This window comes from Lissotriton helveticus, chromosome 1_1 (assembly GCF_964261635.1).
Source record: "Lissotriton helveticus chromosome 1_1, aLisHel1.1, whole genome shotgun sequence".
Classification (NCBI taxonomy): domain Eukaryota; kingdom Metazoa; phylum Chordata; class Amphibia; order Caudata; family Salamandridae; genus Lissotriton; species Lissotriton helveticus.
In genome coordinates this window covers 1,662,386,437-1,662,406,187 of record NC_136057.1, presented here as the reverse complement: position 1 = coordinate 1,662,406,187, position 19,751 = coordinate 1,662,386,437, and the positions used below count along the sequence as shown (strand labels likewise).

Below are 19,751 nucleotides of genomic sequence, written 5' to 3'. Positions count from 1 at the left end.
TGTCAAAACAGGCTACAGACCAGTGGCGCCTCTTCAGCTATGGCAGAGGAGCATGTTCCCCACCCCTCATTTTTTTGTCCATCCGTCCTAGTCGTGTGGGTAGGCCACTGCACTGCAGCAGGGGTAGGGGTAGTGTTGGGCACTGCGTTCAGTGCGCATGGTGGTTAGGCCGGCCGTCTTAGGACGGCCGAACCGTAAGGTGCACTGACTACTCTCCAACCCTACTGCCTTGCTGGGTGGAGAGGCAAGCAGGCACAGGCTCCCAGCCCCTGATGGAGCGCAAAACTAGTTCACTCCGCCCAATCCCAAAGCTGCTGTCATGGTGAGAGCAGCGTTGGGATTGGCCACAGGGGAGTCTGGGAGCCTGTGCCCAGAGGGGCAGAAGAGCAGCGAGAAGAAGAGTGCCCAAGCATCAGGGAAGTGTTTTTTTGGTTTGGTTGTTACTGCCCTCCCTCCCCGTGCTGCTCACTACTTTTATCAGACACCAGCCGCTACTGCAACAGACACGTACAGCGAGAACCTTCACAGTGTGATTAATGGTACTAAACCATATTTCGAACCCTTAATAACATAGTAAACTTCATTATAAAACATGGAGCTAAAAGACTTAGCTGAGGCTGCTGGAGCAGCGAAGAAAGAGAAGGATAGAGCATCTCCAGAGAATGTCGGGAGAATCTGCGGTGTTGTAATAGACTGTTTTTGTTTCTTTTCCCAAAAACTCGTGTGAAATGTAGTTTATCCAGTATTATGGGTGTCTTTCATAGATTCCCATGCCTGAATCATTCCCCGTCGTCGAGACGGGAGTCTCCGGTACATAGAAAAGTAATGTCTTATAGACATACATAGAGAATAGTAGGCCTAAAGGCCTCACCTTAGTAACATATCCATGTCCTTTTGTAAAAAGGACCAAACTCTAGAGAAGAGCCAATCAGCTATCACCTCCCTCTAGAACCTTCCTGGCAGGAGCCTCAGTTCCTCAGATTTCCTACCGCACGTTGTGCTAAGGGAGTCTCCTCTGAGCTCTGCTCAGATTCTGTGTTTTTTCACTTCATTAAATGACTTTGTTGTCAAGGATTCTTTTCTACTATGGATTATCTTCGAATACATTCTTTAAAGAAGGTCTGGTACAGGCCAAAGACTACAAGGTATGTCGCACTTTCTCAAGTAAGTTTTTGAGAGGTTGTGAAGGGTGATTTTTAATATGGTGTCAAACACTAAGACCAGAAAGGAGGTTTTTTATTTTCTCCAGTGACCGTGATGAGGCGTTATCCTCAACGTCTAGGAGACCTCAAAAGAGAAGAGAATCTCCTCAGACTCATTCCTCAGGGGAACATCCTGAGAAGGCCCTCAAAAAAGACCACTCATGGGTCTTCTGGGCGCAGTTCTTAAAAATCTCCTCACTCTGTGGATAAGGAGAGTAAAGGACTTGCTTTTGGAGAAAAATCATGTCAAAAAGGCGACTTCTGAGCCGTCAAAATCACCTCCTCTGGTCATAGGACCCTTCAGGAAGGCGTCTTCTATTCCTCCTGAGGTAAAGACTAAGAAGCCAACATCGTCAACAGGATCGTCGACAAAGAAACCATCATCATTGCCTATTACAGCCTCTTCGTCTACGATGGCCTCGTCTACGATGGCCTCGTCTACGATGGCCTCATCTACGATGGCCTCGTCTACGATGGCTCATCTACAATGGCTCATCTACGACGGCTCGTCTACGACGGCTCGTCGACGATGGCCTCATCTACGATGGCCTTGTCTACGATGGCCTCGTCTACGATGGCCTCATCTACGATGGCCTCGTCTACGATGGCCTCATCTACGATGGCCTCGTCTACGATGGCCTCATCTACGATGGCCTGTCTACGACGGCTCGTCTACGACGGCTCGTCTACGACGGCTCGTCGACGATGGCCTCGTCGACGATGGCCTCGTCTACGATGGCCTCGTCTACGATGGCCTCGTCTACGATGGCCTCGTCTACGATGGCCTCGTCTACGATGGCCTCGTCTACGACGGCTCGTCTACGACGGCTCGTCGACGGTGGCTCGTCTACGACGGCTCGTCGACGATGGCCTGTTTACAGCGTCGACGACTGCCTCATCTGCGATGGCCTCGTCTACGATGGCTCATGTACAATGGCTCATCTACAATGGCTCGTCTACGACGGCTCGTCTACGACTGCTCGTCGTCGACGACGGCCTCGTCTATGACTGCTCGTCTATGACGGCCTGTTTACGGCGTCGACGATGGCCTAGTCTACAATGGCCTAGTCTACGATGGCCTCGTCTACGATGGCCTCGTCTGCGATGGCTTGTCTACGATGGCCTCGTCTACGACTGCGTCATCGACGACGGCCTCATCTATGACTGCTCGTCTACGACGACCTGTCTATGGCGTCGACGATGGCCTCGTCTACGATGGCCTCATCTACGAGGGCTCCTCTTCGATGGCTCATCTACGACGGCATCGTCATCGACGGCCTCGTCTATGACTGCTCGTCTAAGACGGCCTGTATACGGCGTCGATGATGGCCTAGTCTACCATGGCCTCGTCTACCATGGCCTCGTCTACCATGGCCTAGTCTACCATGGCCTCGTCTACCATGGCCTCGTCTACCATGGCCTCGTCTACGATGGCCTCGTTTACGATGGCCTCATCTACGATTGCTCCTCTACGATGGCTCCTCATTGACGGCCTCGTCTACGACGGATCGTCTATGATGTTGCCTACGACGGCCTCGTCTATGACTGCTCGTCTACGACGGCATAGTCTATGACGCCGATCTCGTCGACGGACCCGTCGACGAGGGAAATTCCGACAATTTTGGAATGTCTTATAATGTGGTAGAGAGGGCTGCTCAGCGTTTTAAGATCTCAATGATCTCTCAAGAACCGGTCTGCTTCTTGTATGACTTCACAGAACCTCTCAAGAAGGCAGTAAGGTCAATACCGATTATCGATTACCTATATTCAGAAGGGGTAAAGGTCATGCAGAACCCCTCCTCTGTATCACCAGTGATCCCTCAGTTGGATAAGAAGTATAGGGCGCCAGATACAGCACCCGCATGTTTAACAGGGCATCCTAAGCCGGACTCCGTGGTGACACAGGCGGCCTAGAAGACCTCCAGGAATCCTTCGGCCCCTTTGTCGCTTCCTCCTGGTAAGGAGAGTGGACAACATTGGGAACAGGTTTTCCTCAATATCGGCAATGACGGTAAAGGCCGCGAACGCCCTAGCGCTCTTGGGACGCTATAATAGGCAATTGTGGGCACACATAGACCCATAGCTGTCGGAATTGCCAGATTCATCCAAAGAGGAAGTAAAGAGGATTCTGCTAGATGATGAGGCATCGACGTCAGAAACTATAGACTGCGCGATGGATATCGCTATGACAGGGTTCCGCCAGTTGGCTGGAGCAGCAGTCTTGCGGCTCCAAGGATGGCTAAAGGCAACCTCTTTCCGTCCTGAGGTGCAAACAAAGATTTTGGGCATGCCATATGTTAGCCAGTTACTATTTGGCACGAAAAATTGATGAAGCAGACACTGCGAGACCTTTGGGCACTCTTCAGTATAAGAACCAGTCCTGTTGTAGAAATAGAGGAAGAGGACAGTCTTCCTACAGAGGAAATTATTAATACAGGTCTTCCTGCCCTTCAGGCCAGAGTAGACCGCAATACCAACAGCGCCAACAACAGCAAAACAAGCAATCCTCTTTTGGGAGGTCGTCCTTTCAAGGTACAGGACAGCGGAAATAACAAAAATCTATGGCTGCTTCTATGAGAGATCTCGATTATGCTGCAGAAAGGAGCAATAGAGAGAGTACCTCCATCTCAGAAGGGAAAAGGGTTTTATTCTTGCTTCTTTTGATCCAGAAAAAAGACAAGAAGTGGAGACCAATCTTGGACCTTAGGGCCCTCAACAAATTCCTAAGAAGTAGTCGTTTCGCATGGTAACGATCCAGGAGGTCTTGCAACTACTGTAACAGCAGGATTGTAGGGCGTCCCTAGACATACAGGACGCTTACTTCCATATCCCAATTCACAGGAATCACAAAAAGGTACTTGCGATTTGCAGTAGCGAGCAGACACTTGCAGTTTCGCGTTCTGCCCTTCGGGCTCAAGTCTGCACCGCGCATATTCACGAAATGTCGTACCCCGGTGGCGGCATATCTCAGACAGTGCCATCACCAAGTCTTTCCGTATCTGGATGACTGGCTGGTCAGGACTCCATCCTTAGAAAACGCGTCCAGGTCTTCCAACGCCTGTTTAAAGCTTTTCAATTGCTAGGGTCTCACCCTCAATCAGGAAAAATCGGTCCTACAACCTTCTCAGTGCATCAGTTTCCTAGGTGCAACCCTGGACACACGGTCAGCAAAAGCTTTCCCATCCAGAGAGAGGATGTACAAGCCCCTTGCAGTATCTGCTATAGTAGCCTCGAAGAAAGTCTTGACAGTCAGTCACTTCAAATCCCTCCTGGGGATGTCAGCGTGAAGCCTCCTGATTCCTCACTGTCGACTACGAATGAGGAATCTACAGGAGGCGCTCTTGAAGCAGTGGGTCCAATGCACAGGGTCATTTGACGACCACATAAAAGTGAATCCTCAGATGGTCGGAGCCCTGCAATGGTGGATGTCATCTCAAAACCTCTCTCAAGGCTTGTCATTCCTGCTTCCGGCTGCTCCTCATGTTCTCACAACAGGCGCCTCCTTGGAAGGCTGGGGAGCTTTTCTGCAAGAGCTACAGATAAGCGGGTAGTGGTCTCCTATGGAGAAGAAACTACATCTCAATCTGCTCGAACTGCGGGCAGTCTTCCTGGCCCTTCAAGCTTTCCTGCCAAGAATAAAACATTCCCTGGTGCTCATCCGGACAGACAACACCACGACTAAGCACTACCTCAACAAAGAGGGAGGGACACGCTCGCTGACACACTATCGCGAGTTGCACAAAATAATCTGGAATTGGCTCATACTCCACAATATAACCCTAAGAGCGGAATATGTCCCAGGCACGGACAATGTGCTCTCCGACTTGTTGAGCAGGCAGAAAACATCGTCACACGAGTGTGAGCTAGATCAACAAATTATCGACCAGATCTTCTCCAGATGGGGCACGCCGCAAATCGATCTATTTGCGACGACAATGAACACCAAATGCCCACACTACGCAAGTTGGCATCCCCAGTCAGGGTCTCTAGGGAATGCATCTTCCATCGCATGGCGCAACGTCGTTGCGTACGCCTTTCCGCCATTCCCGATGCTTCCCAGAGTCCTCAGGAAAATTTAGGTGGAGCCTTGTACTCTAATTTTAATAGCCCCAACTTGGCCGAGGCAACATTGGTTCACAGAGCTCCACCGGCTATCCCTGGAGCCGCCGGTCCACCTGGGCAGTATCTATCTCTGCTTACAATGAACAACAATAAAGTTCAACATCTGGATCTGAGGTCTCTCAGGTTAGTCGCCTGGCTCCTGAGTGCAGAGAGTTCCACAATCTGAATATTCCACAAGACTGTAGACATTCTTGCCAGAGCAAGGGCGGATAGCACGACCAAGACGTATTCCCTGAAATGGAAGCGCTTTTGTGTTTGGTGTGCAGATCACGGGATTCTGCCTTTCTCCACATCACCGGAGCAAATATTACCTTATCTATTACATCTGGCACAGTCGGGCCTAGCCCACTCCTCCATTAAAGTACACTTAGCAGCAATATCTCGTTATAAAGAACTTCAACGAGTCCATCGCTCTGGTCAAGCGGATTGATTAAGCAATTTCTAACGATCTTTCCCGCCAGTAAGGATGTTGCCACCTGCCTGGCATCTCAATGTGGTTCTTAACCAGCTCATGAAACATCCGTTCAAACCAGTACACAGAGCTGACCTAAAGTATGCCTCGTAGAAATCAGCACTCCTCCTGACGCTCACATCTGCAAGGGGGGTCAGTGAGCTACAGGCGTTTTCAATCCAGGATCTTTTTCTACAGTTTAATAACGACAGAGTAATCCTGAGAACCAATCCTAGGTTTATCTCAAAAGTCCCGTTGGACTTCCACCTAAATGAACCTGTGGTTCTGCGTTCCTTCTTTCCGAACCCAAGCACGGCAGCTGAGAGATCGCTGCTTTCTTTGGATCTCAAGCGATGCTTGAAGTTTACACTGACAAAACGAAAACATTCAGGAAATCTAACCAGCTATTCATAGCTTACAGCAGACCTAGAAAATGTCTACCGCTTGCTAAGCAGAGCATCTCCAGATGGTTTTCTGCAGCCATTGCTTTCTGTCATGACCAAGCTGGACTGCCATTGCATTCCAAAGTGAGATCGCACTCCACGAGAGCCATGTCCACTTCTTTAGCTCTCTTTGCAGGGGTGCCAGTCATTGACATTTGCAGGGCGGCAACATGGAAGTCGCCGCATACCTTCACTAGGCACTACTGCCTGGATATGGAGCTGATGAATGATGCAGCAGTGAGACAATCAGTGTTACGCCATCTTTTCAGTAAGGTGAGCCTTCCTCCGTCCCTCCATCCTACTCTGGTGTGCCCATTTCTTTAGTAATACTTATTGTGGAGGTCTAATGATGGTTCATGCTCGCATGATGCGTCTTATCTAAGGACTTGTATATGCTGTTCCATCAGAAATGTGCACTCTGCATTGCTTGCTACTCTGATTCAGGCATGTGAATCTATGAAAGACACCCATAATACTGGATAAGAAATGCGTTACTTACCTGTAACTGCAGTTATCCAGTATTGGTGTCTTTCATAGATTCACATGCAACCCTCCCGCCTCCCCTGGAAGGACTCACCTAACTCTCTCAGTGTCACGCCTACTTAGCTTAGTGCGTACGAAAATCTGAGGAACTGAGGCTCCTGCCAGGAAGGTTCTAGAGGGAGGTGATAGCTGATTGGCTCTTCTCTAGAGTTTGGTCCTTTTTACAAAAGGACATGGATATGTTACTAAGGTGAGGCCTTTAGGCCTACTATTCTCTATGTATGTCTATAAGACATTACTTTTCTATGTACCGGAGACTCCCATCTCGACGACGGGGAATGATTCAGGCATGTGAATCTATGAAAGACACCAATACTGGATAACTGCAGTTACAGGTAAGTAACGCATTTCTTAATGTTGTTATACATAACGTTTGATTGCTGCTGGTTAATTGGTTAATAGAGTGGAGATAGTAAAGCCTAATCCTCGCCTCCGGTACTGACATAGAATTACATGTGATATGAGCTAAAGAACATAGGCTTTTCGAATGAGAACTTCAATTTTTGCAACTTAAGGGATGGAACATCAGAGTAATTGTGTATAGGTATATTAAAATGATCAACCCTGAAACATGGGTGATGATCTAAACAACATCCATCAAGCAAAACATGAACGGCTTTAAGCTAGCAGATACAAATTGTGAGAGCTGCCTTTGGAGAGTTGAACCCCAACTTTTGTCAGGTACCACTGTAGATTTGTAACATTGAATCATTCACTTAAATGATTACTGCAAATAGATTATTTTGTGTGTTATAATTAGCTTTTTTCATTTAACAGGGTTTAACTCCTGACTTATACTACTATTATATTATGGAGCTGGCCTTCTACTGGTCTCTTATGTTCTCGCAGTTTACAGATATTAGGCGAAAGGTAAGATTAACATTTTGTTGTTTGGTCCTTCCACATTCTTGTTGGCATTTGAGACTTTCTGCCTAGACACATGAGTAAATAAATAGAAAATCAAAATTTGCCACTATTATTCTTTATACTTTACCAGCTCTCACCCGTTAGTCAGAATGTTACTTCTGACTAGTCACACTTTGTGATGGGGCAAACTATGAAACCGGTGTTTCCAAGGAGGCAATAAAGAACCTCAGACGCACACCACCTATACAGTGGCATAACAGTATCCCTTTGCCTCAATACTGTCCAGTGCATTGTGCCTCTTTCCTTTTACCCAATCTTTCAAAGAACTGAGCAGCAGAAACCTAGAATGAAGCAGTTCACAAAGACTTTAAGCTTTGATTCACCCTATCGTTCTTGTTTTTAATCCATTGCTAATGAATGCCAGCTGTCTCTTGTATGTCTTTAGACTCCAGCATTGTTCCCTTGTTTAGACATGCAAGCATGTATCTTGTAGGCATTTCGAAAAAGGACATTTCCTTTATTGTAATGAGTGGTTAGAGTTTCACTTGACCTCTTGCGTTTTTTTCAAGGTGCCATGTCGCTCTTAAACTTTCAGTGTGTATTCACTGGCTGACATTGGAAGATGTTTTCAATTACATTTTTATTTCTTTTCAGTTCAAAGGGTCTTGAGTGTGGTGTAAAATAAATATTACTCATCCATGGTATGAAATCCATTACAGGTCTGCCAGACTTTCACCACTCATTTTAAGGCATGCCTTTGCAGTTTTCTGGTAAAATATCTCTCTCCTGTTTAGGAAGAGCATGGAACTATGGTCCAGGGCACAACATAAGGCCATTTTGATTCAAGTTCTACCATTTCAAGCTCTGTGCAATCTAGCAATACCTGCAGTTTAAAAAGGGCGTAAGTGACTTGGGCAGTGCAGCATCTGCTTGAGGGAGCGAGTTGGTGTTTTTAGACCTGACATTTTTCTACTTATCTTACCTGGAGGTCCCATAGTGGATGGTACTTATTAACCACAATATCGGGTGAGTCTGAGACAAGAATGTGACCTCTTTAGAGGTCTACACAATTAGGGGCAAATCTTAGTAAAGCCAAAGAGTCAGCAAGTTTTCGATCATGAAATGTGCACTGTCTGATAACCCCTAATTAGCACTGCCTTTCTGTAGGATCTCGGAATACTTTACAAGAGTTTTTAACATTTGTTACTGTACACACACACACACACGCTTTACAATGTTTTAAATATTTCTTTCATCCAGTTTTGGATGTGGATATCTTGTGAATGCCTCCATTGGCCACAGTGTACTAGTATAAAGAACCCATCTCAGATTGTTTATTTTCACCTTCGGGCTCGGATGGTTTTTTTTTTCCTTAAACCCTCGTCGCAATATCTTATGAGCTCCTAGATTCGCCCACAATGTATCATGATAAAGAAGTCACCTCAGATTGGTTTTTTCCACCGTCTGGTTCAAATGTTTCCAACTTTAGTTCCAGGACCATTGAGGATACCTGATCCATTGCTGGAAGAAGCATCTTCTGCATCTGTGAAAGTTGTTTTTTATCCATCCTTGGGAGGCTCAGGTTCTATTTGTAAGTGACCCTTGGCAGAAGGTGTTATGGAGAATACACTCTTTCTCAGCTTTGCCTAAATTGTAACTACGAGTTTCTGTGATTGGATCACCTTCAGATATGTAAACCCACCTGTCCCCTGAGCACATGAAATCATCCTGCTCAGCCTGCCAAGATTTCAAGAACAAAATCGGATATCGCAGAGAACGCTCTTGGGCTCATCTTAAAATGCAGCGTCAGACCCATCTGACATATCCAGGGCACTTTGACTCTGAGGATATTGAGGAAGCGAAATGAGAAAGTGGAAGTCTGTCTGGCATCCCACCTGCTACAGGAAAGCAAAGCCCTGAGGTTTTGTCCTCTGATGTTTCAGAGGCTCAGGAAATTGTACGGCAGCAAATCACATGGCCCAGGACTTAAACTATGCCCAGAGCCTCTGTTTCCACACAGTTGTTGATGGCCAATTGACTTTGAAAGAGGTTTTGTATCTTGGACCTAGCGCAGCTCTTGAGGGATTGTGGCATCGAGCTCTTAATTCAGCGACAAAAAGCACCAACCTGATACCTCCTGGCTCTTATGATACCTCTTGACCCCAAGAAACCCCCACCCTACTCCAGAAAAGACTTTGGTCAAGGGCTCTGAGCTTCTGAACCAACTAACATTAGCACGCCCAAGGTCTCTCACCAGCAGCTGAGTCGAATTCTGCTCCAAAGTTCACTCTGTAACCTATCCTGAAGCCTTTGATGCGAAGGCCAGAGTTGAATGAACATCTTGGGTGCTGTTCATCTCTTGTAGGTACCTGATGTTACTCCACAGAAAATCTATTTTTATCTGGCTTGTGTAGCTGTACACACAGATGCTCTGCTTAATCCTGCCATCAAGTGTTGGGCTCGGATGTATGCAAGTTGTTTTTCTTCAAAGAAATCTTTCGAGCCACGTGGTATAGTGACGTTCCCTTGGGTGGTAATGCACATGGGCATTGGGTACATTGTTAGATTGTTTTGCTCCACCGTCTGGTTCGGATGTGTATCCACTAAGCTCTGGGTCGACACCTCTTGGTGTTCGTCATCGGACGTCCTTTTCAGTTCTTCAATTCCCGTTGGTGGAAACAATCATCAAATCTGAAAGAGCCAATTAGTTATAGATTCCTTACCTTAGAATTACTCCCCGGCGTCAGACTGGATCCGGTAAGTTTTCCGTCAGCACTAATCCTGTGCGTCAAAAGGTGGCATCGGTCGGCCCGCATTAGTCAGTGGCGTCGTGGTCGCCGGGAATGATGTCGCCGTAGCTCCTTAGACGCCGCCCTCGCACGCTGATGTCAGTTCTTTCTTTTCCGCGCCAGCTAGCACAGATCCGGAGTGAGCAGTGCCTCCAGTCGCTTTTTGACTGACTTTTTGACGACTTTTGTCAACACAGTTTTTGAGTGAAAGACTCCTGGTGCACGTCAGGGATGCCCGGTTGCAAGGCTTGCGGCTCGTGCAGCCGAATGATGTCGTTGACTGATATGCACCACGTGTGCCTGTTTTGCCTGGAGCGCTACCACGATCCAAAGTCGTGCTCCGATTGCCGGACCATGAATCCGAAGTTTTAGCATGAGCGGTCACGAAAGCTTCTCGAGGCCCGGCAATCGGCACCGCGCCGTTCGAGGTCCCGGTCGCGTCGGAGGTCGAGGGACCAGTAGCGGAGCCACCACCACCACCAGTCTTCTTCAAAGCATCAGGTAAGTCGAAGCACAAGAAGTCGAAGAAGCATCATTGCTCTTAGACTTCTCGCTCGTCGGTCGGCCGACGCGACAAGGGATGCTGGTGGTGCCCCTCCCACGGCTCGGCGTGCAGAGCCAGAAGAGTCGACTCAGAGTTTCCCTCCCTTCCCGGGACCCAGAGCGACCCTTGCCCAGCTTCGAACCTTTAACGAAGTGATGCATGCCCTCTTTGGGCAGACTGACTCCGCTGGCGCGCCATTCGTGCCCGCCGCCTCGGGGCCCTTGGCCTTCGACGCCGGTGGCTCTGGCCCAAGCCTGCAGGGTCCCCTTGAATCCAAGCCTGGATCTGTATTGGCACCGGTCCACCTGATTACACCTCCCCCGGTGCCGATTCCACAGGCACCACGTCCGCACCGATGCTGGTTGGGTCTCCAGCTAACATCGGACCGGCGGCGACTGATGCCGGACTCTACGCCAATGGGTACCTTTGTGCCCTTGTTCTGCCCTGGTGCTCCAATCAGGCCACATTGGCAGCCAGAGGAGGGTGAGGAGGACTGGGAGGGGTCTGGAGACCCTCTAACTGACCAGTTGGAGTAGGACCCGGACTGGAGCGGGGAACGGGGGAAGCCAGTTGTCTAGAAACTTCCCTAGACCGTGGCATGTTGTCTACTCCTACCGTGGCACAGCAGTGGTATTGTCGTAGGGCGGCCGAGGCTCTCAACCTGGAGCTACCTACGGTGGAAGTCAGGACTAACCTCCTGACAGAGGTGCTTCAGTGGGCAGCGAGCCCTTCGGAGCCCCTGCTACCTTTCAATGAAACCCTAACCAACATCCTTTTGGGCACCTGGTCCAAGCCCAACACAGGGCCACCTGTGGATAGGATGATTGTCCGACGCCCCGACCCAACTTTTCTCTCCCAAAACCCCACCCCTGAGAGCATGGTGGTCCAAGCCTCCACATCCAAAGGTGCATTCCCTAACACACCAACTGATAGGGAATCCAAAAAGCTGGACCATCTTGGGAAGAAGATGTTTTCTTCCTCCAGCTTGGGACTGCGGTCGGTAAACGCCAAATGTCTGTTGGGCCGTTATTCTCACTGTGTGTGGGATACGGTGGCACAGGTACTGCCCCAGTGCCTGGAGGAGGCCCGGGCTGTACTCTCACGTGCAGTTGCCGAGGGAAGATACGCAGCAAAGTTTTCCATACGCTGTGGACAGGACACCGCCGACTTGCTAGGTAGGATGATTTCAACGTCGGTAGCCCTTCAACGTACGCCTGACTGAGATCGACTGGCTCTTCCGGGGATGTCCAAGCTGAATATACCGCTTTTTTCTGCATTTTTTTCCCCGAGGGAATTACAGCACAGACATTACAACAACCGCGTTGTAACAACGCATACCATTACCCCCAAGTTGTAACTGCGATTTGCGGGGGGAGGGGCGCTGGATGTTGGAATAGTATGATTTACTATTCCAACTCCAGTATGTGCAAAAGTAGGGAAGGTGTTGGATTTTAAATCCACACCTTCTTCCCCCTCCGCAAGTCGTTGTTACGACTTGCAGGGTAATGGTATGCGTTGTTACAACGCAGTTGTTGTACCGACAACGTTGTAATTCCCTGCGGGTAAAAGTATTCGTGGCAAACTATGTTTACTGTCCACGCTTCCCTTATGGACATGCCTTTTGATGGGCGTCGCCTGTTCGGCGACAAGGCAGACCGCGCACTAGAGCGCTTCAAGGACTCGTGGGCTACGGCCAAGTCCTTGAGCCTCTCCACCACTCGCCCTGCGCAGTCTGCTTTTTGTCCCTTGCCCCACCACGTTCCACCCAGAGCCACAGGCGGGCGCAAGCTGTTCTGCCCCTCCGTGTCCGGGGACGTGGGACCTACCGTCGTGGGTCTGGGGGACAGCGAGCGGGCCAGTCCACCACCTCCCCCTCTGCAGCAGCCTCCAGTCCCTCCTAGTCAGACCTTCCAGGGCCACCAATCGCCAATGGGCGGCAGGATTCGCCATCACCTCCCCAATGGCGCACCATCACGTCGGACAGGTGGGCTTTGCAGAAAGTCCGAAGAGGCTACTCCCGCCCCTTCGAGACTACCCCCTCGCCATGCCACCTCAGTGCCATCGCATGTCGGAGAATCATCAGGCCCTTCTCCAACAGGAAATTATGGCTCTCTTGCCAAGGAAGCCATTGAGCGAGGTCCTGCCCCAGAAGTAGTTCGTGGTTGCTACTCCCACTACTTTCTGGTGCCCAAGAAGGACAAAGGCCAGTGTCCTATCTTGGAACTCGGGAACGTCAACTGCTTCCTCTAGAAGGATAAGTTCAAAATGTTGACGCTAGCTCAGGTCCTGTCTGCCCTCGGACCTGGAGACTGGATGGTAGTGTTGGACTTGCAAGGTGCCTATTTTCACATCCCCGTCCTGCCGGCCAAACGGCTCTATTTGCGGTTCCCGGTAGGCCACAAGCATTTTCAGTTTACCGTGCGCCCCTTTGGCCTTACCAGCGCCCCTCAGGTGTTCACGAAGGTGATGGCGGTGGTCGCAGCTCATCTACGAAGATCAGGGGTTCCAGTCATCCCCTATCTCGACAACTGGCTGTTGTGATGTAGGTCGCAGGTAAGTCCTGAAAATGTAAACTTTGCCTGTGAAAAAGTCCATGTCTTGAAAGTTTGACAAATGAGCAATCACAAAAGAAGCCATCTTGGCGATGCACCCGGCTGGGTATCAAGGTTATGATATGCCCCTGTCCTCTGAATAGACTGTCCATAATCGTGGACATCCGTTTTGTCAGTAAGCTAATTTTATAGACTCGTTTTGTGGCCATTACTTGCCTTCTGGTAAATTTTCACGGGTAAAGTTTACATTTTCAGGACTTCCCTTGACTGACAAGCGACCTATATAACACGCACAATCATCGAACTATGGTCTTTCAGTAGCCCAACTCTTCCATAGAGCTTTGAGGAAGTCACTGGACGTGATAAAACATGTGTAGTCTGTTCTCGTATCTGCTCACAAGGACTGATGCACGTCACCACCGGAATGTTTTGTCATCTGTACCCATTATAAAATTGGAGTGCATTTAGTCTTATCTTATGAACTCTGGTTCTTGCACAACTTAAAAGGGTAGATTCTGAAAAGAAACAACCAGAGTCTTCAAGATTGGAAAAATCTACCTCAAAAGAACCTCCCTAAAAGGTTCAAAAATGCTCCTCTTTCAAAGGATAGATTTTTCTTTGGGAAGGATAAACCTAAACAAGCGTCTGAGCCAGCAAAGCCAAGACAAAAAAACTCCTCCGATTCTTGTCAATACCGCTGTCATCTAGACCATCAACGATAATACTGTTGATGAAGATGTTGATTGAGTCATCATATTGAGAGACAAGAAAAGGCTTTACAACCGGAAAAGGCAACTACTGTGATTGTGAGAGTAGCGACAAAAACAACAACTTAATTGGCGACTACATCCTCTTTTGTGCTGCTGTTGACTGTTGCTTGACCAACCATGCTCTTGTTGACACTACCATCCTCAACATTGTCGGTGACATTTTTTACATCAGTTCGGACTGGACTGTTGCCATGGGGAGCAGGATCAAGACTGATTTGCATATGGCTGGGTTCAAACTGTAATGGCTAGAACAAAAACAACGGATTTAGGCCCTGATCTCTGTACTGGGGTGAATGTTTGACATTGTTCAACACCCTGTCCATCAGTTGTTCTTTTTGCATTTGTCACCCCGAGTTGGACGGGTATGCCCAGACTTGGGTCCCATGCTCTCCATGCCAATGGAGTCAAGCTAGCCTGGCTGATAAAGGGTGAAACCCCGAAACCGGTCCCAGAATGTTTGTTTCTGGTCAGGGAGGACCTGGCATGGCAGTTCGGACTGGACTGTTCCCATGGGAAGCAGGGTCCAGACTGATTTGCATATGGCTGCCTGGATTCAAACTAAAATGGCATGGGGAGCAACCAAAAAAAAAAAACAATGGCATCTGATAGATATCTAGTTGCAGATTCCTTACCTTTGAACTTCCAGGCGAGAGGCTGGATTCAGAAGATTTTTCTTAGCAGTACCCCTGCGTGCCGGTAGATGGCATAGTGTTCGTAGTTGTTGTTACGTCCACATCGTCAGTATAGCTGCCACACCTGCGCGCTGACACCAGGTCATTTATTTCGGCCCCACACAGCGCAGATTCGTCGAAGAGAACTTAACCCCCGTTTTCGATGACTTGGTGTGCTAGGGATATGTAGCAAGAAGACTTTGGGGTTCAAGCCATGCAGCGCATGTCACCGCGCCATGTCGGTCATGGACACCCACTTGGTGTGTCTCCGGTGCCTGGGGCGTGACCACGACAAAGGTTTGTGCTCCGATTGCTGGGCCATGGCACCAAAAGCTTTGAGGGAACGGTCCCTAAAGCTAATCGTGGCCCAGCGGCCGGCACCTCGGAGGTCGCCCCTTCGATCCCAGTCTTAGTCGAGAGGAAGGTCGAGTACCGCTCCGGAGGATCAAATTCCTCCTCTTCCAAGTCGTCAGATAAGAGGCATCACAAAAAGCACAAGAAGTCGAAGCGTGCTTCGATTTCACGTCCGTCGCGTGATGAGACAGAGCAACCTTGGCGCTCAAAGCCCTGCTCAGCGGAGCAGGTTCCTGAGTTGGTTTCACATTTCCATCCCTTTCTGGTGCCGGAAGCGACCCCTGCCCAACTTTGAGTTTATGGTGCAATGTGTGCCATATTTGGGTGTCCTGACCCAGCCGTCGTGCCCTCAAGCCTGCAGGCTCGGATGATGGAGTCCACATGGGTTCCACATCTTCGGCTCGGACGCCATGGCCTCATACTGGACCCGGTTCCGGACATGTGCTGGTTGCACCTCCACAGAGACCTTCCCCGTGCCTAATTTGCCGCTAAGTTCCTCTGCCCCCTTCCTAATCCTTATTCCGGACAACACGCAGACGGTCAAGCATCCACAGACATCGAGATCAGCTCTGATGGACCTGGACATCCCCATGCCATTTAACCAGCCATATTCTGAAGAGTTAAGAATGGATGAGAAGGATTGGGAGGGAAAGGGGGAGCAGGACCCCTTAGACCCCTGCTCGCCCACCCCCATCCTTGTTGCTTCTTCCCCTTTTCGCCCGCACCATCCTTGTTGCTTCTTTCCCCCTCTCGCCCGCACCACCCTTGTTGCTTCTTCCCCTTCTCACCCGCCCCGTCCTTGTTGCTGCTTCCCCCCTCCCACCCACCCCGTCCTTGTTGCTGCTTCCCCCCTCCCACCCCGTCCTTGTTGCTGCTTCCCCCCTCCCACCCCGTCCTTGTTGCTGCTTACCCCCTCCCACCCACCCCGTCCTTGTTGCTGCTTACCCCCTCCCACCCACCCCGTCCTTGTTGCTGCTTACCCCCTCCCACCCACCCCGTCCTTGTTGCTGCTTACCCCCTCCCACCCACCCCGTCCTTGTTGCTGCTTACCCCCTCCCACCCACCCCGTCCTTGTTGCTGCTTACCCCCTCCCACCCACCCCGTCCTTGTTGCTGCTTACCCCCTCCCACCCACCCCGTCCTTGTTGCTGCTTACCCCCTCCCACCCACCCCGTCCTTGTTGCTGCTTCCCCCCTCCCACCCACCCCGTCCTTGTTGCTGCTTCCCCCCTCCCAGCCACCCCGTCCTTGTTGCTGCTTCCCCCCTCCCAACCACCCCGTCCTTGTTGCTGCTTCCCCCCTCCCACCCACCCCGTCCTTGTTGCGGCTTCCCCCTCCCACCCGCCCCATCCGTGTTGCTTCTTCCCCCTCCCACCCGCCCCATCCGTGTTGCTTCTTCCACCTGCCCACCTGCCCCATCCGTGTTGCTTCTTCCACCTTCCCACCAGGCACATCCGTGTTGCTGCTTCCCCCCCTCCCACCCGCCCCATCCGTGTTGCTGCTTCCTCCCCTCCCATCCGCCCCATCCGTGTTGCTGCTTCCTTCTCTCCCACCCGCCCCATCCGTGTTGCTGCTTCCTTCCCTCCCACCCGCCCCATCCGTGTTGCTGCTTCCTTCCCTCCCACCCGCCCCATCCGAGTTGCTGCTTCCCCATCCCACCCGCCCCATCCTTGTTGCTGCTTCCCCCTCCCACCCGCCCCATCCTTGTTGCTGCTTCCCCCTCCCACCCGCCCCATCCTTGTTGCTGCTTCCCCCTCCCACCCGCCCCATCCTTGTTGCTGCTTCCCCCTCCCACCCGCCCCATCCTTGTTGCTGCTTCCCACCCACCCCATCCTTGTTGCTGCTTCCCCCTCCCACCCGCCCCATCCTTGTTGCTGCTTCCCCCTCCCACCCGCCCCATCCTTGTTGCTGCTTCCCCCTCCCACCCGCCCCATCCTTGTTGCTGCTTCCCACCCACCCCATCCTTGTTGCTGCTTCCCCCTCCCACCCGCCCCATCCTTGTTGCTGCTTCCCCCTCCCACCCGCCCCATCCTTGTTGCTGCTTCCCCCTCCCACCCGCCCCGTCTTTGTTGCTGCTTCCCCCCTCCCACCCGCCCCGTCCTTGTTGCTGCTTCCCCCTTCCCACCCGCCCCGTCCTTGTTGCTGCTTCCCCCCTCCCACCGCCCCGTCCTTGTTGCTGCTTCCCCTTCCCACCCGCCCTATCCTTGTTGCTGCTTCCCACTCCCACCCGCCCTATCCTTGTTGCTGCTTCCCCCTCCCACCCGCCCCATCCTTGTTGCTGCTTCCCCCTCCCACCCGCCCCATCCTTGTTGCTGCTTCCCCCTCCCACCCGCCCCATCCTTGTTGCTGCTTCCCCCTCCCACCCGCCCCATCCTTGTTGCTGCTTCCCCCTCCCACCCGCCCCATCCTTGTTGCTGCTTCCCCCTCCCACCCGCCCCATCCTTGTTGCTGCTTCCCCCTCCCACCCGCCCCGTCCTTGATGCTGCTTCCCCCTCCCACCCGCCCCGTCCTTGATGCTGCTTCCCCCTCCCACCCGCCCCGTCCTTGTTGCTGCTTCCCCCCTCCCACCCGCCCCATCCTTGTTGCTGCTTCCCCCCTCCCACCCGCCCCGTCCTTGTTGCTGCTTCCCCCCTCCCACCCGCCCCGTCCTTGTTGCTGCTTCCCCCCTCCCACCCGCCCCGTCCTTGTTGCTGCTTCCCCCCTCCCACCCGCCCCGTCCTTGTTGCTGCTTCCCCCCTCCCACCCGCCCCTTCCTTGTTGCTGCTTCCCCCCTCCCACCCGCCCCGTCCTTGTTGCTGCTTTCCCCCTCCCACCCGCCCGTCCTTGTTGATGCTTCCCCCCTCCCACCCGCCCCGTCCTTGTTGCTGCTTCCCCCCTCCCACCCGCCCCGTCCTTGTTGCTGCTTCCCCCCCTCCCACCCGCCCCGTCCTTGTTGCGGCTTCCCCCTCCCACCCGCCCCATCCGTGTTGCTTCTTCCCCCTCCCACCCGCCCCATCCGTGTTGCTTCTTCCACCTGCCCACCTGCCCCATCCGTGTTGCTTCTTCCACCTTCCCACCAGGCACATCCGTGTTGCTGCTTCCCCCCCTCCCACCCGCCCCATCCGTGTTGCTGCTTCCTCCCCTCCCATCCGCCCCATCCGTGTTGCTGCTTCCTTCTCTCCCACCCGCCCCATCCGTGTTGCTGCTTCCTTCCCTCCCACCCGCCCCATCCGTGTTGCTGCTTCCTTCCCTCCCACCCGCCCCATCCGAGTTGCTGCTTCCCCATCCCACCCGCCCCATCCTTGTTGCTGCTTCCCCCTCCCACCCGCCCCATCCTTGTTGCTGCTTCCCCCTCCCACCCGCCCCATCCTTGTTGCTGCTTCCCCCTCCCACCCGCCCCATCCTTGTTGCTGCTTCCCCCTCCCACCCGCCCCATCCTTGTTGCTGCTTCCCACCCACCCCATCCTTGTTGCTGCTTCCCCCTCCCACCCGCCACATCCTTGTCTCTGCTTTCCCCTCCCACCCGCCCCATCCTTGTCTCTGCTTCCCCCTCCCACCCGCCCCATCCTTGTCTCTGCTTCCCCTTCCCACCCGCCCCATCCTTGTCTCTGCTTCCCCCTCCCACCCGCCCCATCCTTGTCTCTGCTTCCCCCTCCCACCCGCCCCATCCTTGCCTCTGCTTCCCCCTCCCACCCGCCCCATCCTTGCCTCTGCTTCCCCCTCCCACCCGCCCCATCCTTGCCTCTGCTTCCCCCTCCCACCCGCCCCATCCTTGCCTCTGCTTCCCCCTCCCACCCGCCCCATCCTTGCCTCTGCTTCCCCCTCCCACCCGCCCCGTCCTTGTTGCTGCTATCCCCCCTCCTACCCGCCCCGTCCTTGTTGCTGCTTCCCCCCTCCCACCCGCCCCGTCTTTGTTGCTGCTTCCCCCCTCCCACCCGCCCCGTCTTTGTTGCTGCTTCCCCCCTCCCACCCGCCCCGTCCTTGTTGCTGCTTCCCCCTTCCCACCCGCCCCGTCCTTGTTGCTGCTTCCCCCCTCCCACCGCCCCGTCCTTGTTGCTGCTTCCCCTTCCCACCCGCCCAATCCTTGTTGCTGCTTCCCACTCCCACCCGCCCCATCCTTGTTGCTGCTTCCCCCTCCCACCCGCCCCATCCTTGTTGCTGCTTCCCCCTCCCACCCGCCCCGTCCTTGTTGCTGCTTCCCCCTCCCACCCGCCCCGTCCTTGTTGCTGCTTCCCCCTCCCACCCGCCCCGTCCTTGTTGCTGCTTCCCCCTCCCACCCGCCCCGTCCTTGATGCTGCTTCCCCCTCCCACCCGCCCCGTCCTTGATGCTGCTTCCCCCTCCCACCCGCCCCGTCCTTGTTGCTGCTTCCCCCCTCCCACCCGCCCCATCCTTGTTGCTGCTTCCCCCCTCCCACCCGCCCCTTCCTTGTTGCTGCTTCCCCCCTCCCACCCGCCCCGTCCTTGTT

The 19,751-nt window shown here is 52.6% G+C and overlaps 1 protein-coding gene across 2 annotated transcripts in view; it reads left to right on the top strand.

The window, feature by feature from the left end:
- The window catches only part of CERS5 (ceramide synthase 5), a 369,439-nt gene that overhangs the window by 140,169 nt on the left and 209,519 nt on the right, over positions 1-19,751 (top strand). For both annotated transcript variants that reach the window (XM_078688907.1, XM_078688908.1), the window contains exon 6: positions 7,539-7,631. In XM_078688907.1, coding sequence (XP_078545033.1) covers positions 7,539-7,631 — 93 coding nt within the window. The remainder of the gene's footprint in view (positions 1-7,538; positions 7,632-19,751) is intronic.